The sequence below is a fragment of the Penicillium maclennaniae genome (assembly GCF_028827695.1).
Source record: "Penicillium maclennaniae strain IBT 15551 chromosome Unknown utg000001l:1.0-3280838.0:1.0-3283122.0, whole genome shotgun sequence".
Taxonomy (NCBI): Eukaryota; Fungi; Ascomycota; class Eurotiomycetes; order Eurotiales; family Aspergillaceae; genus Penicillium; species Penicillium maclennaniae.
The window spans coordinates 735,849-754,553 of NW_026623213.1; the positions used below are offsets into that span (position 1 = coordinate 735,849).

General features: G+C 50.1%; 7 protein-coding genes across 7 annotated transcripts; 5 read left to right on the forward strand and 2 right to left on the reverse strand.

Annotated features, from left to right (window-relative positions):
* Nucleotides 1–1,252: 1,252 nt before the first annotated feature.
* Nucleotides 1,253–3,105, forward strand: gua1 (GMP synthase (glutamine-hydrolyzing); the record flags this gene model as incomplete). Its single annotated transcript, XM_056961938.1, has 5 exons — nucleotides 1,253–1,320; nucleotides 1,401–1,888; nucleotides 1,946–2,425; nucleotides 2,481–2,684; nucleotides 2,741–3,105. The coding sequence occupies 5 exons, from the start codon at nucleotides 1,253–1,255 to the stop codon at nucleotides 3,103–3,105; spliced, it is 1,605 nt and encodes a 534-aa protein (XP_056826941.1).
* Nucleotides 3,106–6,911: 3,806 nt separating this feature from the next.
* Nucleotides 6,912–7,713, forward strand: N7477_000276 (sulfotransferase family protein; the record flags this gene model as incomplete). Its single annotated transcript, XM_056961939.1, has 2 exons — nucleotides 6,912–7,050; nucleotides 7,106–7,713. The coding sequence occupies 2 exons, from the start codon at nucleotides 6,912–6,914 to the stop codon at nucleotides 7,711–7,713; spliced, it is 747 nt and encodes a 248-aa protein (XP_056826942.1).
* A 1,564-nt stretch (nucleotides 7,714–9,277) lies between these two features.
* Nucleotides 9,278–10,847, forward strand: N7477_000277 (uncharacterized protein; the record flags this gene model as incomplete). Its single annotated transcript, XM_056961940.1, has 5 exons — nucleotides 9,278–9,420; nucleotides 9,497–9,871; nucleotides 9,922–10,018; nucleotides 10,143–10,266; nucleotides 10,339–10,847. 5 exons carry the CDS (start codon nucleotides 9,278–9,280, stop codon nucleotides 10,845–10,847), a joined length of 1,248 nt encoding a protein of 415 aa, XP_056826943.1.
* A 392-nt stretch (nucleotides 10,848–11,239) lies between these two features.
* On the reverse strand, nucleotides 11,240–12,983 carry N7477_000278 (putative prenylcysteine lyase; the record flags this gene model as incomplete). Its single annotated transcript, XM_056961941.1, has 2 exons — nucleotides 11,240–12,765; nucleotides 12,851–12,983. 2 exons carry the CDS (start codon nucleotides 12,981–12,983, stop codon nucleotides 11,240–11,242), a joined length of 1,659 nt encoding a protein of 552 aa, XP_056826944.1.
* Nucleotides 12,984–13,594: 611 nt separating this feature from the next.
* On the forward strand, nucleotides 13,595–14,131 carry N7477_000279 (gamma-glutamylcyclotransferase family protein; the record flags this gene model as incomplete). The annotated part of the gene is made up of 1 exon (XM_056961942.1): nucleotides 13,595–14,131. The coding sequence occupies one exon, from the start codon at nucleotides 13,595–13,597 to the stop codon at nucleotides 14,129–14,131; it is 537 nt and encodes a 178-aa protein (XP_056826945.1).
* Nucleotides 14,132–15,437: 1,306 nt separating this feature from the next.
* Nucleotides 15,438–16,797, forward strand: N7477_000280 (small subunit rRNA maturation protein TSR4; the record flags this gene model as incomplete). Its single annotated transcript, XM_056961943.1, has 2 exons — nucleotides 15,438–15,557; nucleotides 15,613–16,797. 2 exons carry the CDS (start codon nucleotides 15,438–15,440, stop codon nucleotides 16,795–16,797), a joined length of 1,305 nt encoding a protein of 434 aa, XP_056826946.1.
* A 476-nt stretch (nucleotides 16,798–17,273) lies between these two features.
* Nucleotides 17,274–18,250, reverse strand: N7477_000281 (CSN8/PSMD8/EIF3K family protein; the record flags this gene model as incomplete). The annotated part of the gene is made up of 3 exons (XM_056961944.1): nucleotides 17,274–17,468; nucleotides 17,512–17,845; nucleotides 18,084–18,250. 3 exons carry the CDS (start codon nucleotides 18,248–18,250, stop codon nucleotides 17,274–17,276), a joined length of 696 nt encoding a protein of 231 aa, XP_056826947.1.
* Between the last annotated feature and the right edge of the window lie 455 nt (nucleotides 18,251–18,705).

An 18,705-nucleotide genomic window follows, 5' to 3' on the forward strand; every position in this document is an offset into this window, starting at 1 on the left:
TACACGTCCTTCGAATGAAGAATGGCCGTCTTCAGCTATGCGCAATATTTGAACTTTAATTTTGAATCATCAGCATGTGATATCGTGAATTAGCCCCTGAGAAAGTCCAGGATACCTGGTCCCGATCTGGCCTTGCTACGGGTTTGTCACAACAACACTAGCCTAAGGGTGGTCCCCCAAAAATTGTTAAACATTCCAGAACTATCCTGTTAACTGTCCCTCTGACAACTCCCTAAATAGTACTGCATGTAGTGAAAGAAAGAGCGGTTACTGATTCAATGATGCTGCTTCATAATGAAAACGCTTTTTTGGCTCCCCCTTTCCGTCATCGAAAGTCCTTCCTTCAGAGATAGAGGTTGTTTTAGCCTGGGTAGATTTATACTTGGTTCTGCCCTTTTTTCTCTTCTCTTTCTTTTCTACGAGAAAATAATGAGTGGAAGGACTTGGAAGATTGGTTTTCAATGGTCTCTTATCGGTTTGCGATACATGCTGAGATCATCTAGGCTCTGGTCACGAATCCAAATGTTTGGAAGGCCTTGACATATTCCTGAAGACCACGGGATCGATTAGATCATCAAAACTCCTAATGACTAGACGCGATGCTTGACTGGCAGATAACAGAACTACGAAATATCGTTGTCACCAATGGAGGCTCCTACAATTGCCTGCCCCTCCAGACTGCTTTGTTTGCAGGTACCTAGTTGACCTCAAACCCTATGATTTCAAGTTTGGAAACCATATCTATGGCTTCATGAAATGATTGTGTCTCGCTGCATTTCTCGGTAGAGCTTACTCTGAAAATTTAGGATGGTCTCAGTGTGATTTCTTTGGCAGCGAGAGGGCGTTCCCTGGTGAGAAAAAAGAACAGGCCCAGCTTGAGTCCAGAATTGGGAGAATATATTTCACTCCCCGTTTCAAGCTAAATCATAGACTTGTAAGACTGGGCGTCTTTTGTCTTTTCCTCTAGATCTCGTGCTATTCAATTGTCGTCTTCCCCATAGCACTCTTCTCTTAGCCTGCATAGATGGCCTTATCGATAAGGAGCCCCTCGTCATGTGGGCGGTGAGTCAGCAATCGGTCCCGCGATGACTTTTTTTTCTTATCGCAGCCCCTCTAGAAAATCTGGAAAATCTTCCTTTCCCATTGCTTTGCGGGGGTCTTGAGTCATTGAATATTTGGACTCTTCAACTTCCCTCTGCTCAGGAGCAGTGTCGCCTTTCTATACCAATCATCTGCCCCTTCATTCGTCACAATGTCCACCGAGGTGATCCCCCACAACACCTTCGACACCATCCTGGTGCTCGACAATGGATCTCAATAGTATGTTCTTCCCGATGATCGAGCGGCGCAAGCTCAATTGCGTTGACATGCATCGCAATCTGACGCGAAACTCTCTACAGTACCCACCTCATCACCCGTCGTCTGCGTGAGATCAATGTCTACTCTGAGATGCTGCCTTGCACCCAGAAGCTGGCCGACTTGACTTGGAAGCCCAAGGGTGTCATCCTGTCCGGTGGGCCCTACTCCGTCTACGAGAAGGATGCTCCTCACATCGATCCCGCCTTCTTCGAGCTCGGTGTCCCTATTCTGGGAATCTGCTACGGTCTGCAGGAGATCGCTCACCGTTTGCACGCCGATAACGTCGTCGCGGGAACCGCTCGTGAGTACGGTCACGCTGATCTGCAGGCCACTCGCTTCGGTGGCCACGTCGACAAGCTCTTTGAGGGCCTTGAGGATGCTATGACCGTGTGGATGTCTCACGGCGACAAGCTCTGCAATCTGCCTGAGGGCTTCCACACCATCGGTACCACCAAGAACTCCGAGTACGCCGCCATTGCCCACCAGACCGAGCCCGTCTACGGCATCCAGTTCCACCCCGAGGTTACCCGTTAGTCTTCCATATCGGCCAATATCAATACAGTCCCAGAATACTAACGCATCCCAGACACTCCCCAGGGTGGCCAGCTCCTGAAGAACTTCGCCGTCGGTATCTGTGGTGCTGCCCAGAACTGGACCATGTCTGAGTTCATTGGACAGGAGATCAAGCGTATCCGTGATCTCGTCGGCCCCGAGGGCCAGGTGCTCGGTGCCGTCAGCGGTGGTGTCGACTCCACTGTTGCCGCTAAGCTGATGACCGAAGCCATTGGCGACCGCTTCCACGCCGTGCTTGTTGACAACGGCTGCATGCGTCTCAATGAGTGCGACATTGTCAAGAAGGTCCTCCAGGACCAGCTCGGCATCAACCTGACCGTTGTTGATGCTAGCGAGGAGTTCCTGGCTGGTCTCAAGGGCGAGTCAGACCCTGAGAAGAAGCGCAAGTTCATTGGTGGCAAGTTCATCGATGTCTTCGAGGCGGAGGCTAAGAAGATCGAGGCCCAGAACAACGGCAAGGTCGAGTTCTTCCTGCAGGGAACCCTCTACCCTGGTGAGTTTGAATGACCTAGGCATCCGATGCTTTTGAAAACTAACATGTCGATAAGACGTCATTGAAAGTATCTCATTCAAGGGTCCTTCTCAGACCATCAAGACCCACCACAACGTCGGCGGTATTGCCGAGCGCCTAATGGCCGGCCACGGCCTGAAGCTGATCGAGCCTCTGCGTGAGCTCTTCAAGGACGAGGTCCGTGAGCTTGGTCGCCAGATGAACATCTCCGCCGAATTGGTCGGACGCCACCCCTTCCCTGGTAAGTCGCAATGAACTCTACGATCGTAGCCAAGCTTTCATCTAACCCACAAACAGGCCCCGGTCTCGCCATTCGTGTTCTCGGTGAGGTCACCAAGGAGAAGGTCGAGATGGCTCGCAAGGCCGATAACATCTTCATCTCCATGATCCGCGAAGCTGGCCTCTACGATGACATTGGCCAGGCCTACGCCGCCCTCGATCCCTCCCGCGCCGTCGGTGTGATGGGCGACAAGCGCGTCTACGCTAACATCATCCTCCTTCGCGCCATCTCCACCCGTGACTTCATGACCGCCACCCCCTACCCCTTCAGCTACGAATTCCTGACCAAGGTCTCGACCCGCATCGTCAACGAGGTGGACGGCGTTTGCCGTGTCTGCTACGACTTCACCAGCAAGCCCCCAGGTACCATTGAGATGGAGTAAATATAGAACCGAACCCCCGGGGATCTGTGACAAGGTCGGTTAAAAAGGTCTAATAGTCGAAAAAAAAAAAACAAAACCAGGTGTTTAGATAGTTGAATGCCGCTTATGATTCATGTGCATAGAGAGTTCAAGTTTGAGAATTCAGAATTTCCACAATTATTCGAGCGTTACGGCTCTTGATTATCAAGGTCTATCTTTTCCCCTCCCTATAGGTCTATTATATGCGAAAATTGAAAGGAAGGTAGGGTTCGGACCGGCCGAGTCATAAAAGTCGTAGCGTTGATTGCTATAGCGAAGGTTAGTATTCCATTGCGAAGATATCATTGGGTTTGTGTTCGGGCAGAAGACACATACAAGGTCAGGACCTTAAAGAGTCCAGTTGTCGCGCACAGGCCTAGTGGGTCTCAAAGGGTGAGGCAACCCAACTAAGTTGTGGATAGGTTTGAGGATCTCGTCCTAGTTGCAGCCCTGACCGGCATATCTGCCGGGCGTGAAAGTGTATTCGTCATCGAGATGTGTCTTGGCCGCCAAAAGGTCGCGGTCCCACGTGCGGCAGGATGCCTGAACACGCTTTGTGATGTTGTGCCACCAGGTCCACATTATGTAGAGGAAGGAAAGATGAGGACTAATAAGTATCGGTGGGAAGATGAAGCTTGGAAGGATGGTTCAATTATATGCTAGCTATGTGGGAAACCTAGAACATTTAAATATCCAACAGACGAGGTCCAGACGAGTCATAATTTTAGTGACGGGGCCAAGTTGCCTGCAAAGTTTTAACCCATGACGGGATTCTGATGGCGACTGCCCAAGTAGGGTAGGTGTACCTAGCTGGGCCATGGAATGCAGCTCGGTGGACTCCTGATCAACCCGATTCAACGCAAGCTCTGCAGATGGTCGGAGGGAAACGGCCCTGATCCGAACTATTCAACTAGTTTCATGACTGGTGGGATCCGCTTTGTATTTTCGATGCGGTTAGGGGGGGGGGCCGACAGGGAAGGGATTGGTGATCCGGACTCGGTGTTTATTCGGTTCTGACCCTTTCGGCGATCACTCGGTTTAGATGGTCTGCTCGGTGATGGTTCGGTTGAGGCTGGATTCGTCCTAGGACTCGGCCTGGGCTGCCATGCGCTCCTGGTATGAATGCCAAGTGGCGCGGATACGGCGCGAGACGCTGTGGATCATATGAGGCATGTTAGAGGTGTTGAAATGGACGATATTGTAGAATGATGATCCCAGAGTTATGTTTTCAAAACTTTTCTCAGTGAATGAACTGAGAGTACAAAGGAGGTGATTGTGATTGACACTATCTCGTCACTAGATCCTGGGACTGGCACTTTAAGAACATGTTCTGGCTGTCTCAGAACCGGTGTCAATTGATGAACGTCGCGGGCTCGAGGTGTCGCTTGAGTAATCGTAGGATTTGCCACCCGCCGACGTCGGCCTCATGGTTTCAAACAGGTCAACTCTACCTGATATCTCTGGATATCGATTGGTGAAGATTCGATCGAATTGAAGAATGTATCCATGGGAAGGGTCTGGTTCTGCTTGTACACTGGCAAGGGCCTCGATCTCCACTATAGTGGAACACCGATCGCCCGATATTCTAGAACCCGCCCATTTGCCACCGCTGCCTCGGGAGGTTCCGGAAAATGACTCCACTTTGGTGTCTTTAAATGTGTATAGAAGTGGATATGTAGCTAAAAGACCTGCAAGTACTTTCATTTTTACCATCAACCGTTAAGTTCCCTTGCACTCGAATATAGTAGACTGCATCGCTAGTGCTAAAGGAGTAAGGACATCCTGATGATGAATCGACGGCGTTGGTAGGGGGATAAAGGACACTATAGTCTGGAGAGTTGCATCAGAAAGGATCAAGCGACAGTCGCGCGTCGCTAGCCTTATCGCTGGAATGAAGGGAAGTGGGCTGCTTCGCCGGTCATGAGCACCGTGGACCTATGCTAAATGGCGCGAAAGGATGCTCTCGCCGAAAGAAAAGTTCGTGGCTGCCGCAACACGCGTAGGTGCATATAGCTAGCCAGCAACCACCGTGATTCTCTTGCATATGACGATGATATCTGCTATACCGAGACCCAGAGGCTCGGCCGATGCGGCAGCTATGCTCGCAGGCCTTTGGCTTCCACTCATGTCTGTCTCTTATGTGGCTGTCAAACAGGATCTCAGAGGTAAAGGTGGAAGTGCAGCCGTCCTTACGGCAGGCGATCTTAATAGGATCGGAGGTTTTCCGGCGCCGGTGAGCTGCGACGAGCTGCAACGAGCTGCGGGGAGCCATAGGGTGCAGAGACATTTGCGCTTTTTGAAAGAAGTGCGGTTGTGAACCTGATAAGTGCAGCCGGGCGTCACAGAACAGCCATCATACCTGAAATAGAGGGACCATCGAAAATGACGCCGAAATTGATAATTTCTGGCACCAGAAATGGCGGCCTCTCCACCATAAATTTCTAGCGGCAAGCCGCCGCTCGACTGCTCTTTCAGCTTAGATAACCATTTTCGCACCCACTCAGCGCCCTTCATGATCCTCCTGAGCTAGTATCGGGCCTTTTCCGACTAAAACTGTGTTGAAACTAGCTCCCCTTCGTGGTAACTGGACTCCCCTTCGTCAGGCTTGGTTAGATAAGATACTTCACGTTCTCTCCCCTCTTATCATCTTCCTACCATGCTTTGCTTTCTAATTGTCATCCTCTTGCCCCGTAAGTCAACCTTAGGGTAATCGTCTGCTATGGCTTAGACTTCGAAGCCCGACCTTAATAACGTGAACCAACACAAGACCATGGTTTCTTGTTAAAGAAAATAGTATCCGCCTTTCCGTATAGAAGATTCGAATATCCACTTTTTCGCAATTGGATATCAAGACCAGTGTTCATCCTGCTTCTCCTTTCAACCAGCTGTCAAAGGACCAGTCTCAGCTCTTCAGCTGGCAAGTGCTGTTCCATTCAATAAACCTCAACGCGCAAGACATCACCTGCCAATGGCTCAATCTCGCCCTGGGGTGCAAAGTCTACGTAATTTGGCAGTGCTTCGTACCCTCAGTAACCCAGCAGGCCCACCATCAATCTTCCCTTCCCTACTTCACTGGATGTCGGTTTCGCAGGAACGGGGTGTCTACCGTGATTCTCCAAGTAATTGCTACTTCTGTCTATCAACCTGAAACTGATTAGAACACGGTTTCTGCGTATCCACACGTTATCCAAGATTAATTGCGGGCTCTGCGGACCGAGGATCGGCGACAAAGCTTTATGAACACCGTCATCTGCATTGGCGTAGATGTGGGGCCCCAGGCCACCGGCGATTCCGCTCATCATAGTTGACCCTTTAACAAGGATGCAGGGGCAACGAATCCCTCGGAAAGCCCGAAACTCCGACATGTACAATTTGGGTACAGGACCGCTCGAAATCAGTTTCACCACTTTATTCTCTTCAATTTATTCTCAAACTCTATCTTTTATCATGCTATACCTATTACAGCTACTCGGGCCCCTGAAATGTATTCTTGGCAGTAATCTTGTACGGTAGTAATTTACAGCATAAAAATAGCTATTGTATCACTGCTGTATGAATCCTGCGCTAATCAGCCCAAGGACAGTCCATATATAGCTAGCGCCTAAAGTGATAATCTCAGCCTTCTAGTTCCATTTTAGTTAGTGCTGACGCTGACAGCAAGAGGAGAGAGAAGCGTTACCTTCGGGAATCCCCATTGTCATTACAACTTCGCATCCTCAGTGTTTCTGCAATCGCAGTCTCAGGAGTAAAATTATCTTTGTTTTGTCTCCCAAAACCATTCACACATAATGCGCTTCTTTGAAAATAATCTCGCCGTTGACCAGACGGACCGGACCTCTCTACAAGTGCTTGGTGCCGGTCTCCCTCGTTGTGCAACAAGCTCTCTGCAAGCCGCCCTTGAATCGCAACACATCGGTCTGACTCCCTGTATGCACTTCGTGCATATTGCGCCGAACGCCAAACGCGGGGATATCGTTCTCAGCTGCACTCCGGGAGAAGGACTCTGCACGGCGTCACAAGCTACTTTATAAATTATTTAATGGTTTCCAAGCAACCACCGATTTCCCTTCGTCGATGTTTATGGATGATCTTATGGATATGTATCCGGACGCTAAGATCGTGCTAAACAAGCGGCCTGGTGGCGGCCGCCAGTGGGTGCAGTCGATCAAGCTGCTTACCTTCGCAGCCTCACCGGTGTACCACGCTCTGTGCTTCTTATGGAAGACCGACCGCAATGTGGCTGCCATATGGCACGAGATTATGGAGGTCTGTCAGAGCAAACTGAGTCTAACTGCGGACGAGCTTTTGACGGTAAAGCATTATGATGCGCATAATGCTTGGATTCACGCCGAGGCAGCTAAGCGCGGGCGGGAGGTCTTGGAATTCGAGCCTCAGGATGGATGGGAGCCTTTGTGCGTATTTCTCGGCAAGCAGGTACCAAGAGATGAGCCTTTTCCTCACCTTAACGATGCTTCCGAAGTTCGAATGATCGTGAGGATTCTGTGTGCTCGGGGTGCAATCTCCTGGCTTGCGCTAGGTGCGGTGGTATTTGGCATAGTAAGATGGCTTGTGAACGCGCAGCTGTTCTAGCCTATCAGTTCAAAGATTGCAATGCTCAATAAGTCCATAAGGGGTCAGGTTTTAATTGCAAGAAACGGGAGATCCTCGATATATGATGATAGGACTACGCCAAGCTCAATTGAAACTTGATGAAGAGATCGAAGGCGTTAATCGAGTTAGTTATAATAGCGTAGTTGACCAATGAGACTTTCGGTTATAATAACTAAGCTACCTAGGTAGTTTGGGCCGTTTTTGCTTAGGAGGGGCTTCATTGTCGGGCCAGCTCACCACCCCGCATCAGGTCCTTGCTTAGTCATAGTGACACGGCCCCGTGTTACGTTAGTATTTTTCGTACGCGTATTTTCGAAAAATTGCCAAGTAGCGGATTCATGTGACTCCGACTTACAATACGTTTCCAGACCCTGAAATTCGCTAAACCAAGGTAGACTAGCTTGTTTCAAAGTAGATTTCCGGAAAGAGTCGAAGGAAGAAAGTTGGTGAAACTGATTTCGAGCGCGCCTGTAATGAGTGCGCTATTATAGGAGCGGTTATTGTGCATGGTGCTCAGCTTCTAGGCTTACTTCTGAGGGACCGAAGTGCTCCCTAGGTTCATGTAGTCGCGGGCTGGGGGATTATTACAGTACCTGATAATGAATCAGTTCATCGTCCTACATGTGGTGTATAATTTTGCTGATCCACCCGGAAAGGGGCCCAAGAGGCTAAGCGTTGCTGAGCCTCCGAATGGGTGTATTTAACCACGGCGGACTTTGAAAACTCCCAACTTACGACCCCTGCAGGACGAGGCTCCATTCGGTTTTTGTATGAAGCTAATACATAGCCTGATGCGATACCCCACCCCTCCTTTGGAATAACTTCTGTGAACTCGGTGATCGCTCTCTCCATGGTTCCAATCATCAAAACGTTTGTAAATAACCTGGATAAAGTTAACCCGACTTACTGTACAAGCGAACGGACACCTCCCGGATAGATTTGCAGCAGTGAGCAAGTTGTGCCTTGAATGGGTGATTTTCCTGTTTGTCCTGTACACTGCTCCTGCGTTCTCTTTCACCACTCAGCATGGGGATAACTGTTGCGAATGAGTATGATGATCTCGCAATCTCTTCGATCAATACCGAGTTGGCTCCAACAGAGATGACAACGGCGCCAGAGGAAAAAGCGCCGACCACGTCACCAGTGGACAATGGCGACGAGGAAAATAGAGAACCCTGCGCGTCCTAAGGGAGCCAGATTCGTCATTCTTTTTCTCTCAATTCTGGCGGGGGACTTCTTTGTTGGATATGTACGTGATAGAAAGTTCCCTAGCTGCTGCCGCGTACATCCATTTATCTGACTTTGCACACCGGAAGAGTCGTAGGACTCGAGCTGTGTCGCTACACTTATTTCGGTGATTTCTGACGAATTTGGTGGTCTCAATGAAATAGGATGGTATGGAACCTCATAGTAAGTCAATTTCCACCCCGCATTCCTTCCCCATCGACCTCGAATCCAGACATATCTCACACGTTGAACTCTCAGCTTGCTGGCATTGTGCTCGACCGTTCTCATTTACGGCCAAATATACTCCTTCTACTCGATGAAGGCAGCTTACATGGCATCGTTCTTTGTCTTCGTAATTGGCTCTGTGGTAGCTGCCTCGGCACCAAATTCAACGGCATTTGTCGTCGGCCGCGCCTTGAGTGGGCTGGGATCCGCTGGTGTGTTTGCTGGTAGCAGTATGTGAGTACTCCACCGGGTCCCCTGACTAGAAAGATGCAAAGGGGCTCAGAGCATTGAAGCTAAGACTTATGGGAAGAATTGTCGCAAACACAACCTCCCTCAAGCATCGGCCCATTTATACAGCCATGTCTGGTGGTATGGAGTGCATGGCTTTGGCATTCGGTCCAGTAATTAGCGGTGCTGTGGCTCGCTACTCCAAATGGAGAATCAGCTTTTATATCATCATCCCTGTGGGTGTTGCGGTCATTCTCTCTGGGTTTTTCTTCGTCCATGATATCAAACGCCCTGAAAATGCTAGTCTCTCCAATAAGGAGAAGCTCAAGCGCTTGGACGTTCCCGGTTTCGCTATTTTTGTTCCATGGGCAATATCCGTGATCCTCGTTCTGGGTTGGGCAGGAACAGAATACCCATGGAACGACTGGAGGATCATTTTGCTGTGGATTGTAGCGGGGTCCTCCTTCTGGTGTTCCTTCAGGTGGAATACCGGACCGGAGATGACAGCATGTTTCCCCTGAAGCTTATGTGCGAGCGGTCCGTCGCTCTCAGCTCCATGTTCACCTTTTGCAACTCTGCAGCCCTTTTCGTCACTGCCTACTATGTGAGCGTCCTCCCTCTACCAAAAATTCATTAGTCGCAAGCTTCCGAGCAATCGTCGAACATCAATCCAAAAGACTCAATACTAACGTATCACGAACTTTTCGAAGTTGCCAATTTATTTCCAGGCAATCCGTGACGCGAGCACCTTTGAGTCTGGACTCATGTATCTCCCTACTGCTGTTCCCTTTGCCCTCGCAATTCTCGCCGCCGGACCTATCACAAGCTTTATCGGTTACTACCCCCGTTATGGTAGTTGGCAGTGTTCTCATGGCCGTAGCCACAGGCTGTACACTACCTTTTCTCTAACAACCCCACCTTCAGAATGGATTTCATATCAAATCCTATATGGAATTGGTGTTGGACTGGCATTTCAGCAGCCATACACCGCCGTGCAAACCGTCCTTCCAGATACTGCAGTTGCTACTGCGCTGGTGGTTCTTAGCTTTACTCAAGAAATCGGTGGCATCGTGGCTCTCTCGATTGCGCAAAACATGTTCACGAATCGACTTACTCGAAATCTCACGAGAGAGGTACCGGGGCTAGACCCCCAAATTGTCTTGAACAATGGTGCGCTGGGGATCAAAATCATCGTTACCGAGGGGCAGACGGCAGGTGTGAAGAGTGCGTACAACGAGGCCATCATTGATGTTCACTATCTGGCGTTGGCTTTGACCTGCTTAACCATTGTCGGTGCGGTTTTCATTGAATGGAAGTCTGTCCGGAAGGAGAAGAAGGAGGAGGACAAATGGGCAGTAACAAGGGCTGTGGAAGATGTAGCGAAGGAGCAACCGCAGGGAGGGCCGACAGGTTCAAATGGAGGGTCAACTTAAGTTGCCAAGACATGCAAGCTTAGATCAATTATTACGTTCGACTCCCTAGTGTATTGATCATGAATAATTTGCAGTGAGAACAAAAAGGAAATCTAGGAAGCGTCTACGGAGCAGTCTCTTCGTTCATAATGTGAAACAAAATCAAAAACTAAAACATACAACAGCCACTCCATGGTCATACTCACCTAGCGTCTATCTAAGCAGTCGCCCTTCAGGAGGGTTCAGGCGGATTCAGATGGATTGATGGGTATACGATAGAGCGGATGAAGAGACATAAAGAAAGGGGCGAGGCTAAATTTTTGTGTGAGGGGAGGTCACAAATTGGAGCGCTAAAACTAAAGTAGAACTAAGTCGAAAAGTCATTTTACAGGTCCGCCCTATACAAAGGAACTTCAAAGCTCAGTCTTCGCTTCCCGAAATACATGTTCTTTTGACGCATCCTGCTTCCACGACTGAACCATAAGCGCTGCCACATTTCGGCCCATCAAGGCACTAGTCTCCATGGTCGAGATGAAGCTTTCAATCCCGCTAGTGTACCAGATACCCGGTGCCAGGAGTATCTCCTCAAAAGTCACCCGCGGATAGAGGAGAGGGTATGGATGCCACAGCCGCTCATGAAACCAGCTAATATCGGTTTTGGACAAGTCTCCGATGGTGGTATTGCCCGCGGCGACTGTCACAGACCCATCGCCATCGGTATAGTCAATATCAAAGATTTGGGCCACAAACGCGGCTGTGGGTCGTTCTGGTGAGAAGATTTTGTACACATAGTGTTGTTCAACCTTCTCTTTACCTTCCTTCATGACGATTCGGTCCACTGTGCGAAGGGTACTGATACTCCAAAACTCAGCGGGTCCAACACCCTTTGGATTCGACCCGAGATCGAGCCCCTCGGGAAGGGTGGTCAGAATGGTCTCTGGAGCTCGGACACCCTGGCTGTCGAGGCCGAAATAATGAGGCGAAATGCGGTGGGGAGAAGAGAGTAGTGTGACATGTAGTTTCACGTATGGAATCTCATCCGGAATGTGCTCCAATGGCGGAGAGACGGCTATTCCAGAGTACTGTAAAGGACCAGCGATAATGACTTCATCGAACTCATCCTCTGATGAGTAAAGCTTTGAGTCAGTATCGCCCCTCTGGTGGGATTCAATGCGCACAGCGCCATCGCCGTCCCTGGTGACCGCGGTCACAGTGGTATTCAACCTCACATCGGCCCCAGAGGCTTTGAGAACACCATCAAATATCAACCAGTTACCGCCATCGATTGAGACTGCGCCATCCGTAGCCAAGCAAACCATCGATTCCAAGCCATGAATCAATCCCAGATTTTGACCATAGTTCACTCGCGTGCTTGCTTGAATAATTTCTCGGGCGAAGAGTTCCGAAACTTGATTCGCACCGAGGAATGCATCCCCAGAGGAAGAAGTAGCATCGATCAAACCCAGTGTCAATGCAGCCTCGGAGAGTGAGCGGAACGGGAATAGTGGCTCCTCATACAAACGCAGGAACTTGCCCACGATGCTCTTCATCAGGTTCTGAGCACGCAGTGGAGCCAGACCATATCTCCAGAAAAGACGGCCAATATTCCGCCAGCTGGAATTATTCTTCAAAGTAAAGACAAACTTCTTCCCGTCCCAGATACCAATTGATTCTTCGGTTTCCTGGGGTCGCCCGTGATCTGCACTGCGGACGTTCAGACCAAGATCTCGCGACGCATTCACCAGGTTGTGATTGACCTCGACGAAGATCGAGGCTCCCAGTTCAATTGGGTATGCTGGGTGATCGAAAACGTTGACTGTTGTCGAACGTCCGCCGACATAGGAGGTACGCTCGAATACGGTGATGTTGACAGGGATGTCTGCGTTGTCTGCTAATTTGCGTAGCTCATATGCTGCAAACGACCCACCGGCTCCGGCTCCTGGGGGGCTAGATTAGCTCTGTAATAGCTATTGTATACTTAGTTCGGTGGGCAATATCGGCCCATGGACAGCGGACCGGCTTACCGATGACAGCCACCCGCTTGGGCGTTGTACTGGTTCGCAGAGGCTGCTGCTGAGCCGCATTGCTGAAGGGTAGAATGAAGGCAAGAATGTAGAGAAACAATATCTTCATCGGCCTGCCTGCAGACACTGACATAGTTGCAACTATGCCACAAAATTGTGCTGAGATGTAGTGAGACTGGGATGACGACGGGAAATACCAGCGCACGGGTGGGGCGCGCGTATCGCTTACCGCTTATCGCAAATGTTTGTATGAATTCGAGGTGTCAAATCGATCGAGACTTGCTAAACAGATTCCCGGGCAAGCACCCCTCCATACAATTTTTAATCTATATTTGGCAGCTCAAGCTACCATAAGCATGACCATTTTGGCATAGTACATAGCCGAGCACTATGTGCACTAGTACGATTAGGACAACCTTCCTCCATTAGTCCTCTTGAGGATACGTATAAACCACGGTTGGTATGATCATTTGACCCTCACAAGGCAAAAGAGTGCGTAAACTTTCAACCATGAACTTAGCTTCATCTCCGCAATCTCAAATCAGTCCGAGAGACTTCCTTGTCTAGCACAAATGTTCTTCGGGGCGTTCAAAGCCAAGATCTCAGCGTTCTTGGTAAAAACCCAGGTCCAGTCCCGGTGCTCCAAGTTACTCATACACTGTCTAGTCTATCCTGATTACAATTTTCTTGTTCTTTGAGGAAACTACAGGGAACTAGACGCTCACTACTTATCACCGCGCAAGGATGAGCGAACACCGAAACCCGCTTCCCCCACCGCCCCTTATGGTGCGCAAGTTTCTCGAATACAAGGTCTCAGAGGATCCAAGGCTAGATCCAAAGACTTTTTCCAAATCCCCGGAAGCAGGCTCGCCACGTACGCCTTTCAGGGAAGGTTACTTCTTCTTTTATGGAACACTAATGCATCTGTCCACACTTGCCAAAATTCTACAATTGCCCGAGCCTCCACAGATGCGGCCAGCTAGAGTGATAGGCTACGAAATCAAGCTTTGGGGACAATATCCTGCTCTTGTCGATGGAGAAGCCCATCATCCGGTTGACGGCTTGGCTTACGAAATTATATCCCGGGCACACTGGGATCGGCTCGCCGCCTATGAGACTGATCAGTATGACCTTCAACCTATCCTAATTGATTTTCTTGATAACGGGGAAAAGGGCGTTGAAGGTGTTGCTTTTGGGTGGAAGGGAGAACTTGAAGATTTGCGAGATGGAAGCTTCAACCTAGAAAACTGGTTGCAGGAGCAGACTTCGAACGAAAGATAGGGAAAAGAGGTGGCGGAATCTTGGAACTGTGGGATTTTTATCTCTCAGTCGAATTAGTTTCTTTTGTCACAAAAAGAAGCTCCAGTTCAATGCCGATCTTGAATCCAGTGTCCATGATAGATGCGGCCATTGAGAGAAGCGACTCGAGACAGCGTGAAGACCAGACAGGAAGACGGTAAATAGAGGACAGAGAGAAACAATGGACGGAGAGGATGGCAGAGGGTTGGGGCGAAGGTAGAGCGCAAGTTGGGGAGGAAAAGAGTGAGACTTCAGAAGCCATCCATAATCACTCATTAATCTCTTACTCTCGTGCCCTTGTAAATTGTCGAATAGACAGCGACATTGGGCCTCATAGCGCTGGTTGATACAATATAGACACTCATTCGGCCAATTGATGAATAATATGGCGCCCTATATTTTCTCTCAGCTGCTTAAAACTAGAACAATAGAATCTGAAGGTTACACGATGACAGCAATGAACAAGATCTGATGCTCACTTTATCAGAGGTTGTGCAACTACTTGTAGCGAATGATCTTCGTTGCACAAGTAGCGACAAAGCATGTAGGCTCCGGAGATGATGCTGGACTTAAGACTGCGCTACTGGCCATAAGTCGATGCAAACCTCCTCTTTGCCCGTTCGGCAGATTAAAGTCGACTTCGCAACCCTCCGATCGATACTGTAGGTTACAGGAAATGTTAAAGCGTATGCTGGAGGAGAAGTCAAAAATGGCGGGGCTTTAAGACACATCTCTCTGAGCTTATGGAGTGGCACAGAGGTTCTGGTTCTGTGTACCTCCATATGCTTCTTTCAAGCGGCTTCTTTTGAATTCCCAGTCTTCCCTTCCATCCAATTGCGGAGACACAGATGAGCTACTTAGTGGGACGCGAGCCTCGACGAGTATGGGGCTTCTGAGGAGCTGGAAACACGCATAGTTAATAAGCTAGACGAGAGCTTTAATCGTTGCAAAGACCTCCTGGACGGCAAGGAGATGGAACCGGGAATATTCGCATGTTTAATCTCCGCATCCCTCAGTTCTGGTCTATATTTGATCCAGAATCCAGAATCTGCGGGTATGGTAGTGATCCAGCAGGGACCATGTGGTTCAATCAAGTACTAATCATAACCTAACCAAGTAGACAAGCTCCAGAAGTAGAAGTACAAAGATGTAAGACAAAGATGTAAGGCTGGGGAAGGATGAACGGACAGGACCAGAATACCAGAACAGGAGTGGGGCGCGCATATCGCTTATCGCAACAATTTTCTGAGAGGGGTCTCTTTACACTCTTCTCATTCTTGAACACGCCATGGACCCCTACGACAGCGACTCCAGTCTCGACGAAGACTTTACCGAGACCGGTGTGCTTCTCGGCTACGCAGCCGAGGAAGTCGTCGAAGACACCATCAGCCACCTGGGCGGCTGGCCGGTATGCACTATCCCACATGCAAAGTGAAGCCATCGCACTGACAACTCCCCGACAGAAATGGCTCGATGACAAGACCCCGCCTCCGGGCGACTATGCAAACTGCAAAGTCTGCAACAGCCCGATGATTCTGCTTCTCGAATTGCACGGCGACTTGCCCGACCACTTCCCCACCGACGAGCGCCGTCTGTACATCTTCGGATGCCCTAGAAAACCCTGCAACCGCAAACCAGGCAGCATCCGCGCCTACCGCTCAATCCGCAAGGTCACTTGGGAAAGCATACAGGAACAATGTAAGCCAGTGAAGGAAGAGAAGAAGCCGGAGCCGAAACCAAGCGCACCCCCCAAGCCCAAGACAGACCTGGGCGCGAGTTTATTCGGCGCTACGTCGTTGACGAGTAGTGTGTCTGCGAACGCGAACCCATTCTCCAATCCTTTCTCGTCGAATGAGGGCTCAGCGGCGTCTAATGCCAATCCGTTCGCGACGCCCAAGCCCGCAACGACGACCCCGGCCCCTGCCCCCGTCCCCGTCTCGTCGACGCCCTCAATCAATGTCCTGGCCGAATCATTCGCTGACAAAGTCCGGCTTTCGTCTCCAGGCCCTGCGAATCCCTCTGCTGCCACCAAACTCAAGCCCGAATCCCAGGCTCAGCCACCCTGGCCCGCACAGTCTGATTTCCCCGCTCCTTATACCAATTTCTTCCTGGACGCCGAGTACGAGACTATGTCTCGCCCATCTACGCCCAAAATCCCCGATAACGTGACTATGGAGCCTATGGACGAGGAAGGTCAGAGCAGCGGCACCGCTGAGCTGAAGGACACCTTTGAGTCGGAGCTCGACAGGGCTTTCATGAAGTTCTCTATGCGTCTAGAGCATAACCCCGAACAAGTGCTGCGCTATGAATACCGCGGTACGCCCCTGCTGTACAACTACGCAGACGAGGTCGGTAAGCGCTTGCACACTGAGCACTCGGCTGGCCATGTGACTACCACTGGTGGTGGGCATTTCCCGGCTTGTGAGTATTGTGGCAGTGCGCGCGTGTTTGAAATGCAGCTCACGCCGCATGCGATTAGTGTGTTGGAGGACGGACGCCCGGGCGTTGGCCTGGGTGAGGGCGACGCCGGTATGGAATGGGGTACTATCATTCTTGGTGTTTGCAGCAAGGACTGTGGACCCGAGACGATTGGTCAAGTCGGCTGGCGTGAGGAGTGGGCGGGAGTGCAGTGGGAAGAGACGAAATAGAAGATACAAGGACTTGATTATACCCAGTGGGAGGGAGATGTTGGAGCATAAAAAATTAGATCCCAATTGATGAACACACATATGCAACCTCAGACAAGCACCTATATCTACAAATCTTACGAATAGGTTTGGAATAGCTGTATGTTTTATTGCGAGCCAATGGGCTCTGCATAGATATGGTGGTATGAACAAGGCGTCTCTCTCTCCAGATGTTATCATCCGCTCATTTCAGTAGAATCAAAACACAAGATTCCAATACAAAAGGCATAAATCGGAAAAAGAAACGCCGGATGCGCCAGATCCCGACTCATCTCCGAGCCTCTCCATGCGAAATCTATCACCGTCGTCACGGATCGGGGATTCATGAACTCATGTCTTTTTTACCCGCTCTTTCGAGAAAAAGGGACGGAGAAGAAGAAAAAAAAACAAGAAATAAAGAAAATTTAGCCAGTAGTTGAAGTCAAAGTCAAAGACGTTCAGGCAGGCAACTCGAAGCCACGACGGATGACACGACCGAACATATCGACGCCGACGCGCTCGCTCTTAACTTCGCTGCGGGCCTCGTTCTCTTTGTTGGTAGGCACGCTGACGACACCGTTCTCGACCTTCCAGCCACAGACATCGGCGACGAACTTCTCGAGAGCGTCACGACTGCGCATATCCAACCAGGCCTCGAGAGTCTCAGCGGAGACGGGAACGGAAGGCCTTTCCGACCTCGACGGCGATGCGGATGCGGACGAGCTCCTCGAAGCCGGCGACATCAGCGGTCAAGTCGGCGTACAGGTCATCCGAGTTGAGGGTAGCCCAGAACTGGGTGTACTGAGCGGACTCGAGGAGGGTGGAGAGTTGGGAGAGCTTCTGCACGGACTCAACGAAGTCGTTATTCTGAGAAGCGGCCTGGGCGTCGGTGGCCTTGAGAAAGGGCTGGGTGTGGGCGGGGAGCAGAGCAAGGCAGAGAGAGAAGGCAGGAGAGGGGAACACGGTCAGGGCCTTGGCCAGGACATTGGTGACGGTGTCGGCTTGGAGGAGGTGAGGGTTGAACTGGTAGCTATTTGAGAGGGGATTGAAATGTTAGCATACAGCTTGAAAATGTCTGCTCTGTGAAGAAAGCTCGAAAGCCTCCGGACAATTGAATGCAATGGCATTGCAATCGTTTTTCAGGTATTCGAAATTCTCAACAACCCCATTCGTGACGGGCTGTCAGGTAATAGGAAACGTGTATGAAAAAGATCTTTCATCATAGAAACAGAGGTATACGCCAGTGGAATAGGCAGGAGTGCACTCACAGCTTCAGCAAGGCCAGGTTGGCGTAGCAGTCGAATGACCGGTCCTCGCACTGCTGTGCCACGTAGTCCTGGAAGACGGTGGTAGTCTCGGGGTTGTAGCGATCGAGGCCATTTAGAATGGCATCGATATGAGCCGGCCGGGTTTCACACTTGTCGAAGGCGACCATCTTGGCTGTTGTTTGAGGGGTGATGAGGGCGGGTCTTTGTTGGACGTCTTTTTGGTGGGATTTTTGATTGTGGCCCGGGTACGGAAGAACCTGACGGGGAGAGTTTTTCCGGAGTAGCACCATGCAGCTTTATACTTCCTGAAGGATGTACACTCGCAATTCACTGCGGTGGTTGACTCATGGCGGCCTGTAAAGGGGACCTTATGGGTCCAGGGCAGAGCATTGTGAATCTGAAGAGCTCTAATATATAGCATCATGTTGTAGCCACCGGCATACCAGCGCAAAGTAAACGCCATCTGAGATGAGTTACCGTATAAAAAAATTCACTTATATTCAGGAAGTAATAATCAAAAGAAAAATCACTCGATGTGACTATCATTAGGTCGTATTGAAATAGTACATAGAATACATGTCTCTGGGAATCTCGCCGCCATCATATCCCCGTCATAAGCTAG